Here is a 17,887-nt window from a genome sequence, read left to right as displayed (position 1 = left end):
AAAACTGAATCTGATTTAATATTATTTTCTGTTTCCCCTAAACAAATACACTGAACTGGCTCCCTACCCTTAAGCTACTGGCACAAACCAGCTAATCAAATAACATTGCAGCAGAGGTCTCAATCTAAGTCAGAATCACAGCATAAGAAAAACTGCCATATTTACTATTTTTTTTCTGATTTCAAACTTACAAGTAATCAGGGTGAACATTCTTTTACCGCAGATTTTTTTTTTTCCCCATAAAAAAGGGGTTTTTTCTATGTCAGAACTTACTGCCATTTTGGAGGGGATTGTTTTCTTCTAAATTCAATAAAAAAGTGAAACAAATGACAATAGTGCATTCTTATCTTTTCCTCTCTCACAGAATGTAAAAGACTAATTACTATCAGGTTGCTAGGTATTTTTCATTTTTTAGTTTTCAGTCTTTTTCCAAATATCATGCCTTTTTCAAAGCTAACTTCTTCACATTTTCCAAGGTTACTGGAAAAAGTGTAACTTCTTCTGCCACTCACTTTTCCGAAATTGCTATACTTGCAAAAGTTATTGAAAAGCAAAAGGTATCTGAGACAGATTGAAAAAGCGGTTCTGAAAAATCACATTAGTATTCACTTAACTGTTCTGTGGGGGAAAAAAATATTTAAGAGCCTCAGGGAAACTGTTTCTAAAATTGTTTTTTTAAGGATATGTGAGACCTAATGCAAAATGTCAAAGTTTGTCAGAGGGTAGCTTTGCCTTTTTTCAACCAGCTTTCCCATCAGACTTACATAAGCTAACTACCGTCTAACAAGGGGGAGATGCTTAGAAAAGAAAGCGACCAGTCAACGGAGTTTGGGGTATAGTACAAACCAACAACTCTATTATTATTTGTAGATCTTGTGATAGTTTTCTTAATGCTTCCCAGCTTGTTAATCAAGATTAGGTATGCATCCCTGGACCAACAGACCCTCATCTTCCTGAAAATGCTTATGACCTTTCCAGCCATAAAAGCCCTGGAGGACTAAAAGCCATGCAACTGCGAGGGCAGCTGGACTATTCAGCACTAAATTCAGTAAATAATGAAAGCTTCCTCTCTCTAAAGCTAAAACTTAAAAATAAAGGCTAGATATCCATCCCAAGAAATCTTAACAAGGCAGATTTCAGAAAACATACCCCCTTCTGAAAACCAGTCCCCACCAAAGTTGGTCAATCACAATATAGAAGCACTCCAAGCCACTAGACACATTTAAAACACGTCGATCAACATGTGCACAGTTGCAAACCTTTAAAACATCTCTTACGGCCAATTGACACAACCAAATGACAGAAGCAGTGAAAGATATAGAGCTTAGTTATTTGTTATTGAGGCTGGCAATAGGACAGAAGGAGCTGGGATGAACAACACTGGGATCTAACTGAGGAACTGTCTTCAGGCATAGTGTGACTCTTCCTCTCTGACACATCCAAACTTGTCTTCGGACAATGAAAAGCATTTGTGATTAGCCTTTTCTCTTCAATACATGAGAACACATTGCTCTTTGATACTATTGCTTTGTATTACAATAGTGCCTAGGAAGGAGGGTTTCCTTTTGCTTGAACAAAAGGAAGAATCTCTTTGTGAATGAGAGTTTAAGACCTTGCTCTTGTGTTGGGATGCACATCCAAAAAATGCCATAACTGTGAAAAAGATACTGTAAGATGCAGTTTCAAACTGAACGCAGTAAGACTGATGATAGGAGATCATGAAGATGGAACGAAGCAGATAGTAGTAAGAAAATTTAATTATTAAGTCAATTCAACCTCATTTGATTATTTCTAGTATCTAAAATTTTTCTGGACTGTACCTAAATAAATACATACCACATATCCTCAGCAGCTGTCTACTATCTTTTTTTAATCGGCAGTTTTCTATAGATACAGAAGCTGGGACAAGTCTAAAGGGCAGATTTTAAAAACATTAGTGAAACAGGTCATTTGACCATTTCAGGAAGAAAATTCCTCTCGTATAGCATATGTAGGTCACAAAACACTTAATGTGTATACAGGAATTCTCATTAATATCAGTCCCTGAGAAAGAGGCAATAATATTTTTTTTTTCTTTTGCTTATGGGCTAATGAAGAGAAAAAGAAAGGATTTCTTTAAGAACATCAAGAACTTTAAGAATTTCACAAAGTGCTACAGCGTAGCGCAGGTGGAAGGACAACCTGGAGATCCCATCCAAAAGCCAGTGATTTCAGGACTTGACAGACTTCCTTCCCAATGAAAGATTCTGAGCAAGATCACAGAATTTAGTAAGAGAACATTCTCAACAGTCCATATGCAAGAGACAATGGGAGGAGAAAAACAATCTTACAACTCACGAGAAAAACTTTGACAGTGCCTTGTTGAGGAATATGCTTGTGTCAGAATGAAAATGGCACAATTACAAGCTGAACAGTCAAAAGGGGAAAGCATTTCCAATGTAGAAAGGGAAATCCTCAGAGGAATATTTGTAACAAGAAGCTATGCAAGCTGCCTTGGAGTCCATGGACAACCAGCTGTCATAAGTAGAAGCAGAATAACTACAAGCAATCTCTTAAAAATATTAATACTAAGAACCACGTTAATTAACAATATGAACACTCATGAGACTGAGCCTTTCCCATTGCCTCAGAGCTAGAACTGGCCTGTTATGCAGCAAGAACTGTCATTTGGATTACAGATGGCAAATAACTGACAGAAGCATGCTTCCGGCATGCTTTTTCATCTTTACCATGCAGTCTTACACTAATTTAACTTAGTGTTTACATTTTCTCTTCACTTTACAATGTGACGCTGTAGATAGCTGCACTGTTCCACACACAGTCTGAACTGTCATATGCCATATATGAGATTATTCTCTTTTTCTCTTGCAACTAGATGCTCAAAATGTAGCATTCTGAACCTGAACAAAATGAAAAACTTGTGTTTAATATGTCTATAGCAAAAGACATCTCCTGTGAAGATTGTTATCTGACATCCTATTTAATGTAACAACGGTAGCACTATTGCTCCTGAGGAAATCATTATCCTGTTTTGCTATATTTGAAGGTAGCACCTTATTCAAATCAACACCAACATGTCCCTTCATGATTGTTTTGAACAAATGTTATTATCCAGACAAAGTGATTCTTTTCCACTGTCAAAATGGTAAGCACATCTAAAATAATCATACAGTCAAGTGCCTCTGTCCATGGTAGCATTTTTAAAAAATGCTTAAAATCAGGAGATGCTGATACAGTAATTTAGAAATCAGAAAATAATTAAAACCAACAAATGAATAAGTATTACATTTCAGAAGTTTATTCAAGACATAAACATAAAACACCACTTATTCTCTTAGGAAGTTAATGGGAGCCCTCCAAAGACTTTGGATAGTCTTTGGCTCATGTTCCTACCTGCAAACAGGGAAGCAGGACAGATTTCCCTTCAGGCCCAAGGGGGCTGAAATCTTTGGCATGAGTCCAGTGCCTTGTCACTTCCATTCATGGGAAGCAAAGTCAATATTTTAAAGGGTAATTTGTTTGTTTAAAAAGAAATAAAGCCCATCATAAACTGTCATGGAACATATAAAAATAGCGAATATTTCTGAACTATAAAAATTGCCTGTTTGGATCATGTTTCTGGTAATCTCTGCTCCTTTTCCCCTCTCAGGAATAAATTTGATCCTGCAACCTTTATTCATATGAAAATAACATTTGCAAATGTGCACTAAATTCAAGCTAACCTAGCTCTTATGGGTCAGTCAGACTGTAAGCCCCTTATTCATAGTGCAAAACGGATAAACAAGTCTTTCAGATGACAAAAAATGAGCCAGTTTACATAACTGCTCATCAGTGTGAATAATGACAGCAAAGAGGCCATAAATTGGAGCAGTGAGGAGACTTGCTAGCATCGGCTAATTTTGTAAGTATTTTCAATTGAAAGTACAGCAAAATAAAAATATTTGGCATCATGAAAGCTGAACTTGATGTTGCTGAATTATTTTCAGCCAGGGTAAGCAGATGCAATTTGATGCTACTTAGTGTATCGTAGAAAATATTTACTTTCCATTTTTCCATCTTTTATTTTGGAAGGTTATACAATCTGACATGTACACGCCACCAGTCAATCTTTGGCACTTTTATCTGTACAGATGTCCTTTATTCTACCTGTCTCTCTTCATCTGTGTTTCCATTGTTCAGAAACAGTGTTATCCCAATGTTTCAAATAATAAAACCATGCAGTCAATTAGTATCACAAACACACACAAAAATTTAGTTTCTGTCTTTGCTTTTTGTGTTATCCAATAGTGGTCTTACCCTACAAATAAACCTGATATTTTGTTTTTAAAACTGTCAGCTAACATCTTAAACAACATATGGAAATCGTAAGTATTCTGCAAAGACTGCAGGAAAGAGAAAGACAGAGAGAAAGAGAGAAACAGTAAAATTCAATCATCTCCAGTAATTTTTTAATGTAATCAATGGGTTTGCAGATGATTCATTAAAAAAATAATGATATGTTTAATCACTAAATGATATCTATTTGTAATGATGAGGTGATTTTATTGTCATCTAAAGGCCAGAGAGGTAGCTAAGACACATCAAACATAAGGTGTATAGCTACCTAGTTTCTTCCGACTTCCCTGGGTTTTGGAAGTACAAAAGTTTTTTAGAGATAATGAAGCTGTCAATTGGTGAGAAGACTTATTATTTACCCATTCTTGTGCTACTGAGTAATATTAAAATGTTAATGTCTGAAAACACTGGCAGTTGTATACTATCATAATTTTCATGGGTTTTGGTTCAATTACAATTACTAAACCATTGGGATGCTCAAACTGTAAGCTTGATGTCTGTGTTTTAAAACCATTTAATGTGTTTTGCGCACCTATATATCAACTGAAAGATTTCAAAGGAGTAACTTTTACTTGTAAGTAACAGGCTAAAATGTACAAGAAAAGACCCAAAGCCAAAACCATTGCCAGTGTGATGTGTTACTACACTGGGCATTTTCTTGGGTATAGCATTTCTCCAGCAGGATCTAATTTTTACAGAGCTTACAGAAATCCAGTTAGCAGAGGCATTTTAATGAAAAATCCATCTTACTGCAAGACTTTTCTAGGAAAAAATCTCTAACTGTAATCTAAAGTAGGAAAGAAGTCACTATATATGCCATCATTTGGTTTCCCTCCTTATGCCTTGCTTTGTTCTTCTTTTCCTATATACCTATACTAGTTCATCTTGTGAACTCTAGTGTCTCAAAGCATTTTAAAACCAGTGAACAAAGGGAATAAATTCAGGAAGAATGAAGGAGGGGAAAAGAAACCTCTGACCTGGTATTACCAAAAGAATAAACAAACAAAAAAAAGACACTAAGATGAAAACAAAATAGTGCCATGGATTTACATATGGGGTTTTGATGGAAACTAGGGCTGGGTTTTAAATCAAAACTCACCATCTCAAAACCACTTCTTTTCATCCGCCTGCAGGACTTGAGGTAAGTACGTATGCGTTTTCTGGCACGCTCTTGATACTCAGGGAATTGTCGCCTGCATGAGTCAATGATAGCCTGGATCTTTTCTTTGGGCTGCTTAGAGATTGGGACCATTCGGTCCAAGTTTTCATCTACAAACAGCCTGACAAACATCTGTTGGCAAGAGGGAGACAGAGGAGATGGGTTTGGAGGGTGGCTCTCTTCTCTTCCTAGCTTCCTGTCTTGATTACTGATAGGAAGTCATTTTTTCTATCCACTGAAGAGCTTTGTAATGGGAAGCCAGAAATATTAAGCAAACAGTTCTTTAAAGGGTTATTTTGGGGGGGCTGATTAAAAAAAGACAAGAAAAGAATAGTCTATAGGATACAGAACTTGTGAGATAAACCAGAACAGATTGTGAAAATCGGCACTACTTAAGTTTCATTATTAACAATAAGCTGTGATTGCTAATCATTTTATTGAACTGACTCTCACTTTTTCTTTGTTTGAACAATTGCTTGTGTTTTCATGCATAATTACATACATTGGGAAAGCAATAGAGAACAGCTGACCACTGGAATGGTCTTCTGATAAACTGGCTACAGCCTCTTTGCATTCAATGGGTGAACATGCACATACACACATCCACATCCATGCACACGGGCACACACGCACACATACAGAACAAAGCTTTTTTTTCCTCACTGGTAAAGATGGCACTCTGCCTTAAAATTCTAAATAAAACACAGTAAATCTGTCATCTGTTGGCAAGAGTTTAATGTGCACTAAAATAATAATTGAAATAAATCCTGCAAATTAAATTAACGTGCCTTTAATATTGTCAAACTTACCCATAAATAACAATGTAAAAGGAATAGTAGAAGTAAACAAGACAACAAGTGCAAAAGGACTTACATTAAAAGCTTTCAGTCGCTCAGCTTCTACCCCATCTGATTCATTAACCTTCTCAGGATCTTCCTGCTCATCATGGTCATCCTCATCCTCATCTCCTCGATTCAGAGACAGATCTTCAGCACCTCTGCCTACACTCTCATTCTTGCCAGAGTCATAGCTTGAATAGCTATGTGCAGGGGACTGAAAATAGACAAAAAGAATATGTTTGTAAAAATTCACCATGGAAATAAGGTCTACTCATCAAAAATGCTTTATAAATATTTAAAGAATTCCATGATTTCTTTTTATTCTTTGTTAACATAAAGTGCTCATAATCCTTGTAAGAGCAAACAATTCACAATAATATTCATTTCAGTACTTTAAAAAATGTGACCAACTGCAAATTCAAAATCAATTAACAAATGAATTGCCTACGATAATTACAGTTAACATGAGAACTTTGCCATACAGCCTTGCTTAAGTACTACATACAGAAGTTTCTTAAAAATACCAACTTCTTTGTATTAGCCAAGATGTAAATAAGGGGCAGTTGATTTGCACAGAACTCTAAAGGATTAAAAATTACACATTTTAAGGCAAAGAGGATTTAAATAGGAAACATTGATATTCATCCAATCAATATGAAATATTATCAAGAGCTGCAGTAAGTTATTCATAACATGGAGATGATTATGTTCTGGTTTCACTTGCAGAACCCCAGAATGAATTAGTGACGTGTAGGTTTGTTAACATTTTGAATGCTCTTCTGAGAATCATATAGTAAAACCATTTTCTCTTTGCGTATCAGCATTCAGAATTTTCCCCTGAGCAGAAATTCAGCTTGCTGGATAAAACAGATGACCATCTCATTAAAGTGTATCCACTTGTAGGACCAAAAAGTTTTCAATTACCAAAAGTCAATACTGTGCATTTTTCCTTGCAATATTAAGACTTCAGTTACCTGTTTCCTCTGCATACACTTCAAACTGCAGACCACAAAAAGACATCAGTAATAAAAAGTCTTCTACAGCTTAACACTTTAGGATCAAAGCTTTCCCCCAGTCACACAAAAGTATCAGAGGGTATCTTCACCAGAGACATCAGATTCACGTTTAGGTAATTCAGAGCACAATTTTACTTCTATAATATTTTAATCCTGTAATATTTTGATATTTTGCTCTCTTGCTTCAAAGCATACTGTAGCCTATTAACTTCAGAGAGTCCTGATTCAGGTGCTACACGATGAACTTCACATACACGCTTTTTTTAGGTGCCTCCTGCCTAAATGTCACCAAAAGTCAGGAGTGTAATGCCTCAATCAAAAATACATTTCAAATACTTGAAATCACATGCCTTGATCTACATTCTGAGCTTCCTAAAACTATCTTTATTTCAGGGTGTTTCACCAATCACAGACTGTAGCTAGGCAGTGAGGTAGGAGGAAAAGGCCAACAAACCCATTAATCTTTAAGGTATACTTCTTGCTTTATATTCTTACTCCAACTTCTTTTTTTCTTTCCCTATTTTCATTTCCATCGTACGTTGATCCTCTGTACAGCATCACTTTTGGAGTCACTCCCACACACTTCCTTGCCTTGCTTTAACAGCACTCATACTCCAAGCCTTCATTTTTTATCTATCCTCCCCAGACCATATTCTCACAGCACAAATCCCATGGAGTTCCACCTTTTAATCCCTAATGCTCCTAACATCAGATCTTGCAGCCCCTCTCATCCCCTTCCTTGAGTCTCTTCACTCTCTAGACCATTCTCTATTCCGTAGACCCTTACAGCAGACATGGGGAGAATGAGAAAACATCAAAAGAAAACAGAAGAGCCAGTCTCTGGATACAAACACCTTCAACAAGTAGCAAGCTCAGCATCACCTCCTCTCTTCCTACAGCCTATGACTGCACAGTTACAAAGCAAGAAATTAGCCAGGGTTCAGAATGGCAGACGTGAGATGGCATGGAAAGATAAGACTTGGGAGAGCAGCAAAAAAACCTGTTCCTTTTCATGACACACTGATACTTTGTTCTGGGAAGATGATGAATATCTACATTGCTGCCCATTCAGATAACTCTTCCTTGCAGAAGGTGTTGAATCCATTGAAATATCAGGCTCCAGCAGAGTATGGTTCCATCCTGATAGGAGATGATGGCTATAACTTATCAGAGTGTCTAGCATATATAAGCAACAGTATTTAACCTGGCCAATGGCTACCAGAAGGCCAACAGCTGCAGCCTGGTAGCCTGTTATGAAGGAATAAGAAGAGTGATTTTCCTTGATCCTGAAGAGATTCCCAGAAGAAAATTTTTAAAAAAGAAAGTTACAATTAATTAATTGTTACAATTATTGTAATTGTGTCCAAGTGCTATGCAGTAGAAGATCTGACCTAGACTGCAAGACTTGTTCTTTTGTACTTCTTCATTTCACCTCGTACTACAGTTATACAGCATGCAGAGGGCTTCTAGATAATCAAAAAGACATTTCATGTGCTAGGTGCCATATAAAGCTGTAGAAGCTACTGCCCTGAAGAACCCTGCTGTCTGAAACCCTTGTTCTGCAAACACTTGATTTCGCATGAGTCATTTCATCAGACTAAATCCAATTAGACTACTCATGTGCATAAAGTTAAACAGATGCAAAACTGATTTCAGTATGTACATATGTTTGGGCTGGATGCCAAGATCATAAATTATGCACCAGGACTGAGATTTGCTTTTGTGAAGGAAAGAAATTCAGGCCAAAATGGATTAGCTATGTCTCTCAAAAATGCAATTGTAATTTTTTTTTAAAGAAAGCCTTGCATAGAAAGCTTTGTCCAATGTCTTCTCCAAAACATTTATTTCAAGAACAACTTTAGCATCTTAAATGAACTGTGGAGAATAACATACTCTGAGAAAGTTGCATGGCAGGAATCCATATTTATTCATCGTGGATTTGAAGATTGTGTACAGTATCATGAAAAAAGGTGTTTTTTTCCTAGCTGTTGCGTCAGCAAACTGAGGGAAGAGGTTACAAAAGCTCAATTAAGAATAAAATTTCTACCTTTTTGTATTTCTACACAGATGAATATTGAGTCAGAGAAGGACAGACTGTTTCTCTCACTTGTGTCAACCCTGCAGTTGTGCAAAAGCTGATAAGCATTTTCTTTTGGTACTCTATTAAGCAGCTACAGTGCTAAACAAACATGGAGTCGGCAGCAGAGGACAACTTTTCTTCAGTACACCAAATTTTAGGTCTTGCACTGTCCTTTCAAAGGGCTGCTCTCACCTTTGCCAGACAGGAACCTGCTCATTCAGATTCCTGTACACCTTTCAACACATAGATTTTTATGGTCTTGCAGTGAACTAAACTGGAGAAGTGAACCTAGTTAAACTGTTTTGGGTTTGTGTTTTTTTTTTTTCCTTTTGCCAGTCTGTTTAAGACCAGAATCAGTTCTTGGCTCCAGTTCACCACCTGAAAGTACAAACCTTTGTGCTGACAGGAGAGTGTGAACATGGAAGGGATAGAGGGAGCATACATGTCTCTTGTTGACAGCAATGCAAGATCAAAGCAATCATGGAGTGGAAGCATTAGTAGACACAAGATGTTTCACAGGTGAAACCTTTGTGCTTACAAACGTGGGTTGGAAAAGAAAGTGACAGCAATGTAAAATGAGAAATTATTCAAGGAGGACAAATGAGGCCAAGGCTAAGGCCAAGAACATTGCCTCCTCCAAACATTTAGATGATTGTAAAGTTGCCTTAAAAATACTGAGATGTTGATAGATATATTCTGGCCACTTTGTCCTCGCCCTTTTCTGAAGGTTCCGAGTTCATTATTTTAATCTCTTCCTTGCCATAATAAGTATTAGACACTTCTGCTTTATGAAAATTAAAGTAAAGGTCCTTGCCTAACAACCTGCTTTCAGGAGCTTGTGACATGAAATATCAACGTATTTCCAATACATTACAAGTCAGCATCAAAAGTCACCTGAAGTAAGGTAAGTGTCAAATCATACAATAAAAGACCTGGGAGGACATCACTGTGTCATCTAGTTCATCTTGCTGCCACAGAACAAGGTCAGAAGGTCGTTCCTGACCCCTGTTTGTCTGGTTGTTATCTTAGGACTTCCAGTGACAGAGATGCCATGCATCCCCCAGACAATCTGCATCAGTGTTTCACTGTCTTCAGAATTATTAAAATATTCTTAACACCCACCTCTGACTTTCAGAATCAGTACTAAGCCTATTTCTTTTCTACCTATCTACCACATATCACAATGGAGGGCAGGCGTACCTGGAGAAGAGAGTGTTCTCTTCCCTCTTTACAAGAATCTTTCAGACATTTGAAGACTGTTATCATGTCCCCTCCCCTCAATATTCTCTTCCCAATAAATTCATTCATGCTATGAAACTCATGTTTTCCAGATTCATAATCATTCTTACTGGTCTGCTCTGGATGTTTTTTATTTGGTCTGAAACATTCTGTAAGAGCAACTCCCAAAACTCCAAAATGTATTCCATTTGAGGCCTTTCTATGGAAAATATATTCATTTATTTCTTGACTGATTTCTAATATGCTTACAACAGAAAAAGCTTATAACTTTATTTGCAAGATAAAAGAACGCCCCATACATGCAAAAGACAGTAATGCAGAAACCCCACAGTTGCCAACAAAAGTCATGCTGTTATTTTGTGAGAAATAAAGCAGAAGTAATCCAGAACATTAATAAATATGAAGTCTACCATAGTGCCCCAATGCCCGGTAAGCTCAGACACTGGTGTACGGCCATCAGACATGGTCTGGAGGATGATGCCACATGAAGTCATTGCAGGAGGCTTCTCCCCAGCAACTGACAGCAAGAGACTCTTGGCTATCTCAGTAAGTGTACAAAGGCGGCTGTTGATTACTGGACCACAAGCTATTCAGTGCCAAAAAGTTAATTACTGAGGCTGGTTATTTGTAATGACCAAAACCTGGAAAAATCATGGCTTTGTGATTTTTTTAAAAATGCCAAAAGGGAACAAAAGACTCCATCTTTTCAGGGAAAAAAAGCCTCTGAAGGAAGCCTAATTTTTTTTTAAAAACAAAGCTTCATCTTTCACATTTACATTATATTTTATATCTACATTTAGTTGGATAGTTTTACATTTAGTTGGATAGTATATAATTCTTTCAGTTGTTACATTAGACATTCATAAACCACAGCACTCCTGTGAGCTGAAGAGATTTGGAGATTTGAAGAGCTGGCAAGACAGTAGCACAGGTTTCCATACTGCATGGAAAGGAAAGGAGTTGTGAAACAGTATTTACTGGTAGGCAGAGATGAAAATACTCTACTGGCTATACATGATTCTCTTCTAGAAATCTGCCTCCACATCTATAAGAGTTACTAAATAAATTTTTTTAATGAGTAAATAAAAAAATAATCTAAAGCTGATAGAGTTCTGCTTGTCCCTTCAGTCGTACCTCCAATCCTTTCTTCCTTCTCTTTCTACATCTTAGTCTTTCCCCATGTACCATTGAATACACAAAAGTCTACAATTTCAGCAATTACTCTTGCAAATTAGGTGTGGTTTTCCGCGTATTTTCCCATGTGCTGTTGTGTATACATATTTTTATAGAAACCATTCCTATGATGCAGAAAGGGATTAGAATATTCTGATGACACCAGGTTTGACTGCTTTGAAGACTTTTTTTTCCCAGAATTGTCAATTAAATTAGAACTTGATTTTAATTTTTTATTTCACATTTACATTTCTAACTGATTCTACATACGACAAGGTTTTTGCAAAAGGTGTAACACACTGGTTTTTGGTGAAGTGACTGTAAGAAGCATGCATTTTATTTGACATATAAACAAAATTTAAAGGTTAAGCCTGTAAGGTTAAGGGAAAATTTACGTCCTATATCTTCCCCTTAAAATTATATTTGAAATTAATATTAGATTCTTAGAGTTCCACTTTCTTTCCTGCACAAACTGTGAATTTTCCATATTGCACGGAACTTGCCTACAGGAGGTAGTGGGGGTTTTTTTACATTAAATCGATAACATATGCAATATAAATAACACAATAGAAAACATAAAATACATTTGGCACATACATGCCCTTTCGGTATTAAAAGAGATTAAACTATGAATTCAAACATTCTTATCTTTTTCTCCTCAATTCAAACAGTAAAGCAGGAGGCATAACTGGAAAACTAAGGTTCAGCTATTATCCTAAGCAGTCCTCTTTCAGTTTTTATAGGTAGACATCCAGCTCTCTATTATTTTTCATTAATAAGCCATTTTTTCCATAATCCCTCTTAAATCCTATGCCCTTCTCTCTTCCAGACTTTACTGTTATTATCCTTTTTACATGGCCCCTTTAAACGTTCATATTGTCATGTGTGTGGAACTTTACTGCCCATGATTTTTTTCTCATTACAGAAAAGACTGTGAAGTCTCAAATACAATTCCAGCATCTCACCATTTATTTCAAGATCCAATTAACCTCATTTTTATAAACTTGTCACACATTTGCTCATCTTACCCATATCTTTGCATCTGACTATGACCAGTTTGCTCCCCTTGTTACAGCACAATTGGCCTTTCCAGCTCCTTCATAAAATTTCACCCTTGATAATGGGAAGGCGTCATTGTGTATAATTCTGCTATTTGGAGCATGAGGATAACAGCATTTTTACTGGAAGAATGGAGAGCTAAAATCTAGGGTTTCATAGGTGTGACTCTATAAAGGTGTTATCTAACATGTAAAGTGTTGTGGAGTAGATTGTATAAGACATTTTTACACAAAACTTGTATTACACTGAAATACTAAAATATCTTTTCTGTTTGCTCTGTGTTAACCATGTGAGCTCCAAAAAGACAACTGTTCAGTTATTTACAATAGGAACTAAGAAATAAAAAGATTTTTCTCCTGAAATATCTTTGACACGGTCTTTTCTCCAGAGTAATTGTTTTTACAGTAGTCACTGAGAGAATAGTGACTGTTCCTAAGATTACCTACTTGTTCTTTCTCAGTAATTAGCCAGTCTGTATCATATTATCTGTTTGCTTATAATATTCCTTTCACCAGAAGCACATTTATTAGCAATAAGTAAACTGTAAATTATCCAGACACTTCCATTCCAATAGCATTTATCTGGATAGATAGAAGTTTGGATAATTGAAAGATAAGAAACAATTGAAAAAACCCCTGAAACACAGATCTTCCTGTGATGTATTTTCTCCTTTTAGCTAAAATGTAGTCTACCCTAGGTTATCCCCACTGGTATTGACCGACATTATTGAAATACATCACTTTGCCCTAATAGAAATAACCTCAGAAATTAAGTAGAGAGTAAAAACAGAGAGGCAACTGAGAATTCTCAGTCAAGCAGACGAATGAAGTGTATTTAGAGGCAATAGCTTAAGGAGCTTCTTTCTAATTCGTCCACAACCGGTCTCTTCTTACCTGATTCAGCACCTTCAGGAAGGCTCCTGCTCCTTCCCCAGCCATTCTGGAGGGGGAGAATTCTTGGAGGATCAGAATAAGTGTGTCCAAACCTCCCTAGCCCACCAGCGTCGAGAGTACCAGGGCAGAGCCGATTTAACAGAGCAGGAGACTTGCTTACTTCTCACAGCTTTTACTTTACAAAGTTGTTTTATTAATGACTCCTAGAACTCCTGTCACTGATGTAGGAAAACAGGTATTTTCAACCAAATACTAAAAAACCCTAGTTATATAACCCCCAATAACTGGTCATATTGCAAAATGTGGCTGCTGTGTTTTTGGCAAAAATACAATGTCCTTTGTGGGAGCTGAAAAGTCAAAGCTAAATGGTGACAGACTCAAATAAAAGCCTAAATTATTTTTGGCATCATACACCGCTATTTTGAAGCTTTAAAAGGATCTGACAGAGTTTCTGTGAATTTGAGAAACAGAGGCTGCCACATACGAAAGCGCCATCACAAACTTCTGGATTTCTGCAAACCGTGAGCCAATAGAGGATTTAAACATTTCCTATAGTACACCCAAAATCAAACCAGAAGATCTGAATGAAGACGTTATACTCTTGTAAGAGCCTACCTTACTAAAAAACCTACCTTATTATCAAAGGTAAGGAAACCTCTTGAGTGGTCTCCTAAGGACAGCATTAGCATACTTTGCAGGTACTACCATAGTTCTGTGAAGCCAAGAGCCTGGGAGTGCCCCGTGTAGTTCTTCTGCTTTTGTCAAAATGCATCAATCAAAAACTTCTATTGGAAAACTACCATTTCTAATTTTTGGTGAAATTTTGACCTTTTGCCAAGAACCTTTACAGTTTCCACCCAGATTCCACAGCCTTCCACTTGCCAGGGTTTTTTCTTTTTTGTTTTCTTTTTTATATGAAATAGTGAGAGGTTATATGGGGATTAGGGAACATTTTTCTCATGAAATATACTTCAGTGACTACTGAGGTTCACATTACAGACAGGTAGTGAGCATTTTTGACCACCAATTCTTTGGTCAATTGTTGGAGAACTGGCTGGTAAGAGCCACAAACTATTTTGCAAAAACATTGGGCTATTAATTTCTTCTCGTTCTATTTAAATTGAGAATGAAACCTCACACATTGAGGAAGTAACTAAGATGGAGAAGACCTATATAAACCTGAATATCACAATGACAATCACAATTTAAGCCTCAAGACTCTCACCCCTCTCTTTGCAGCCTGTCCTCTTCTAAGTGACAGAAGAGTAAGACATAACTGAGCTTTTCAGCAGGGGTACAACAAACAGTCAAGATTCATAGGAACTCCCCTGCAAGGAAACAGCAGAACCCCTGAAAAAACTCAATCTATCCTTCAAAGCGCCCACTTACTGGCCAGCAGTGCTAACCACTGTTAGAAAATATCCCAAACTGCTACTAGCTTTCAAAACAAAAGTAGTTGCTGAATACTACAACTGCAGTCATGGCCTCTGAAGTCTGACTTAGGTATGAAGTTATTGTCAGCAGGAACTGAGATACAGGAGTGAAATAATTTCTTGAGTGGTATTTTAAGTGTCTTAAGCTTACTCTTTCATTTCTTAGGGATATCTTTATATGGGGAAATAATGTTATCGCAAATACAGAAGAGCAGGGTTACCTGTCAACATGGCATCATCACATGCTCTATTTTAATCTTAAGCGCATTACTGCTGGAAAACCTAAGTAGAAGAATCCCCTTCCTCACTTTACCAGTGAGGAATACAAACCAGGGAATACGAAACATATGCAATTCACTGGTTTAGTCATGGGTCCCTTGTCAAACATCTACAATGAACTAGACAATTGCCACAATCTTTGTTCTTTTTTTTTCCTCCTTTGCTATTCCTTCTGTTAATGTCCCTTGATTCAGTGATTCAGTTTAAATCATTTTTTTCCAAGCTGCTTTCTCCTAAAATCTTTCCTTCTTTTCTTTCCCTTTGAACTCATTATGCCTTAGTTCTTATTGCTTCATTCTCTTCTTGCATTGTTCTCTTGACTCTCATACTATTTCCTTCACATCTTCCTCCGTAAATTTCTCCCTGTTCCCTCTTGCTATAAATTTAAGCTGTGACACCAAAAGGGTTCAATAACCTGTTTTCTTCTTCAATTGCAAACATGAAACATAAGGCTATTTTCTCAAATCCCAAAGCATGAATCTACACTGGGAAATTATGTGCTTATTTGTGAACAACATCCCTTGAGTCTACAACTGTCAGCTACAGGTTAAGCCCTTGCTAAGAGAACTACAACCACAGAGAACCTAAAGACTTTGTACCTGCCCCTTTACTCCACCACCTTTTTCTTCTTCTCACTTTTTACTATGACAGTTTTCTACTCCTCCATAGCATCTCAGGTATATGCAAGCTTTTTCTATCTGCAGAGCAATGTTCCCAAGGAGCAAACACGTTTGCAGAGTTCAAGTTATATCAGGAAGGCAGGAGATAAGAATTTTTTTTTTTTGACACTTACTTTCACGCTGCTTCCCTGTCTCTGTGTATTCCAGGAAAGCTGGAGATGGAAGCTATGCAAGAGGTTTCCAGGTTGTACAAAGTCTCAAAAGAAACTTCCAGAGAGTAACAGCAGAGACAGAGGTAAGGATAATAACACATCAGCACTGCAGGGTTTGTGTGTCACAAGAGCACCAGCAGCAAAGGAGAAGAGCATTTGTTTTCACTAGGCAAAGAGAAAGAAAGCAACAAAGACGAAGGATGCCTCTGTCCTATTCTTGCCAGGATTTTGGCAAAAGAGTGCTATTTGAGGTCCAGCAACTCAGCAACTCCCTGTAAAGTCTGTCTAAGGCTACACAGCAGCTGGATTTATTAAACACATAGTTATGATGTGCTGAGCTGTGGACCTCTATTTTCTAATAAGGAAGGAGGAGCAGCATTTTTTATCCTAACTCATATGAGTAAGAAGAACACAGTGCACAGAACAAAAGTGGGAAATAATGAGGAACTAAAAATGATGATCGGGACAAGAGAGGAAAATGGTTTAACAATGGACCCTTTTTGGTGCACTCTTTCTGAATTTATCGTAAGCTCTTCCTTGCGCTGATTTCCTCTTCCTACTTCATTCCTACACAATGGCATTTCAGAGGTTCTCCCACCTTTCTCCTTTCTAGTCTGAGCATAGCAGAAGCGCAAATGTTTGGGAAGGAGATTAAAAAACAATTAGTGGAGACAGTGGAGGAGGAAACTCCAACTCAACTGTCTCCATCATTTGAGACAAATTTAGGCTCTCCCTCCTTCAGTTTGTGTTGCTCAGTCACTACAGTCATATGCCAGAATAAGTCAGAGGAGACAGTCCTGTCACTATTTGTCTTCTGACCATAAGAGTCTGACTGACCATTAACATCTTCAGAAGTACAGATTAGAGGAAAAAAAACAGTAATGGTAACATATTGAGAGACAGACTCATGCAAAAAACCCAAACCAATTGATTAATGACATGCATGCAACCCAAAATAATCTGTTCAGTACTGAACAGCCATTTATAACTGATCCCAATAATAAGATGACATATTAAAGATTGATTTCTTTGGCGAAAGCTAGGAATGCAAGAGGGGCATCACACAAATTTGTTGCATATGCAAGAGAGGAGCATATTGCTTACAGAGAAATACAGGGCACAACTAGAGAATGAAGGACTAGCTTGTTCTTGCTTTTCCTTTCTGCCTTTTGCCTCTATCTGCTTGTAGCAGCAACCTTTTTTTCTTTGCTGAGCTTTATAAAATGTCTCTGGAGGGAAATCAGCTGGATTGTTAGCAACTAGCCCTGGGAGGCAGAGGCTAATTGCCTTAATTATTGCTTAAGGGCCAGGTGGGGAGATTTAGAACTTGAAACCAATCAAGAGGGGACAGATGAAGACAGGGCTCCTGAACTGGGGGGAGGCTGTTCCTGGTTTGCAATAGTCTGAGTGACAGAGGAGCAGCTGAGATGTCTGTAGATGAAGCTGATGGAATAGATTACTGATTAGTTCCCCACTTATCTACCACAAATAAATCTTTAGACTGATTTCCAAGAAATGCTTGTAGTTTGACCCTCCTTATTTAGAGAAGG

The 17,887-nt window shown here is 37.3% G+C and overlaps 1 protein-coding gene across 2 annotated transcripts in view; it reads right to left on the bottom strand.

Annotated features, from left to right (window-relative positions):
- NOL4 (nucleolar protein 4) overlaps positions 1 to 17,887 on the bottom strand; it is a 199,280-nt gene that overhangs the window by 42,272 nt on the left and 139,121 nt on the right. For both annotated transcript variants that reach the window (XM_075141908.1, XM_075141910.1), the window contains exons 7-8: positions 6,368 to 6,547; positions 5,435 to 5,626 (exon numbers count right to left, since the gene is read on the bottom strand). In XM_075141908.1, the coding sequence (XP_074998009.1) occupies positions 5,435 to 5,626; positions 6,368 to 6,547 (372 nt within the window). The remainder of the gene's footprint in view (positions 1 to 5,434; positions 5,627 to 6,367; positions 6,548 to 17,887) is intronic.

This window comes from Calonectris borealis, chromosome 2, assembly GCF_964195595.1.
Source record: "Calonectris borealis chromosome 2, bCalBor7.hap1.2, whole genome shotgun sequence".
NCBI lineage: Eukaryota > Metazoa > Chordata > Aves > Procellariiformes > Procellariidae > Calonectris > Calonectris borealis.
This window is presented reverse-complemented; position numbering and strand designations above follow the sequence as displayed.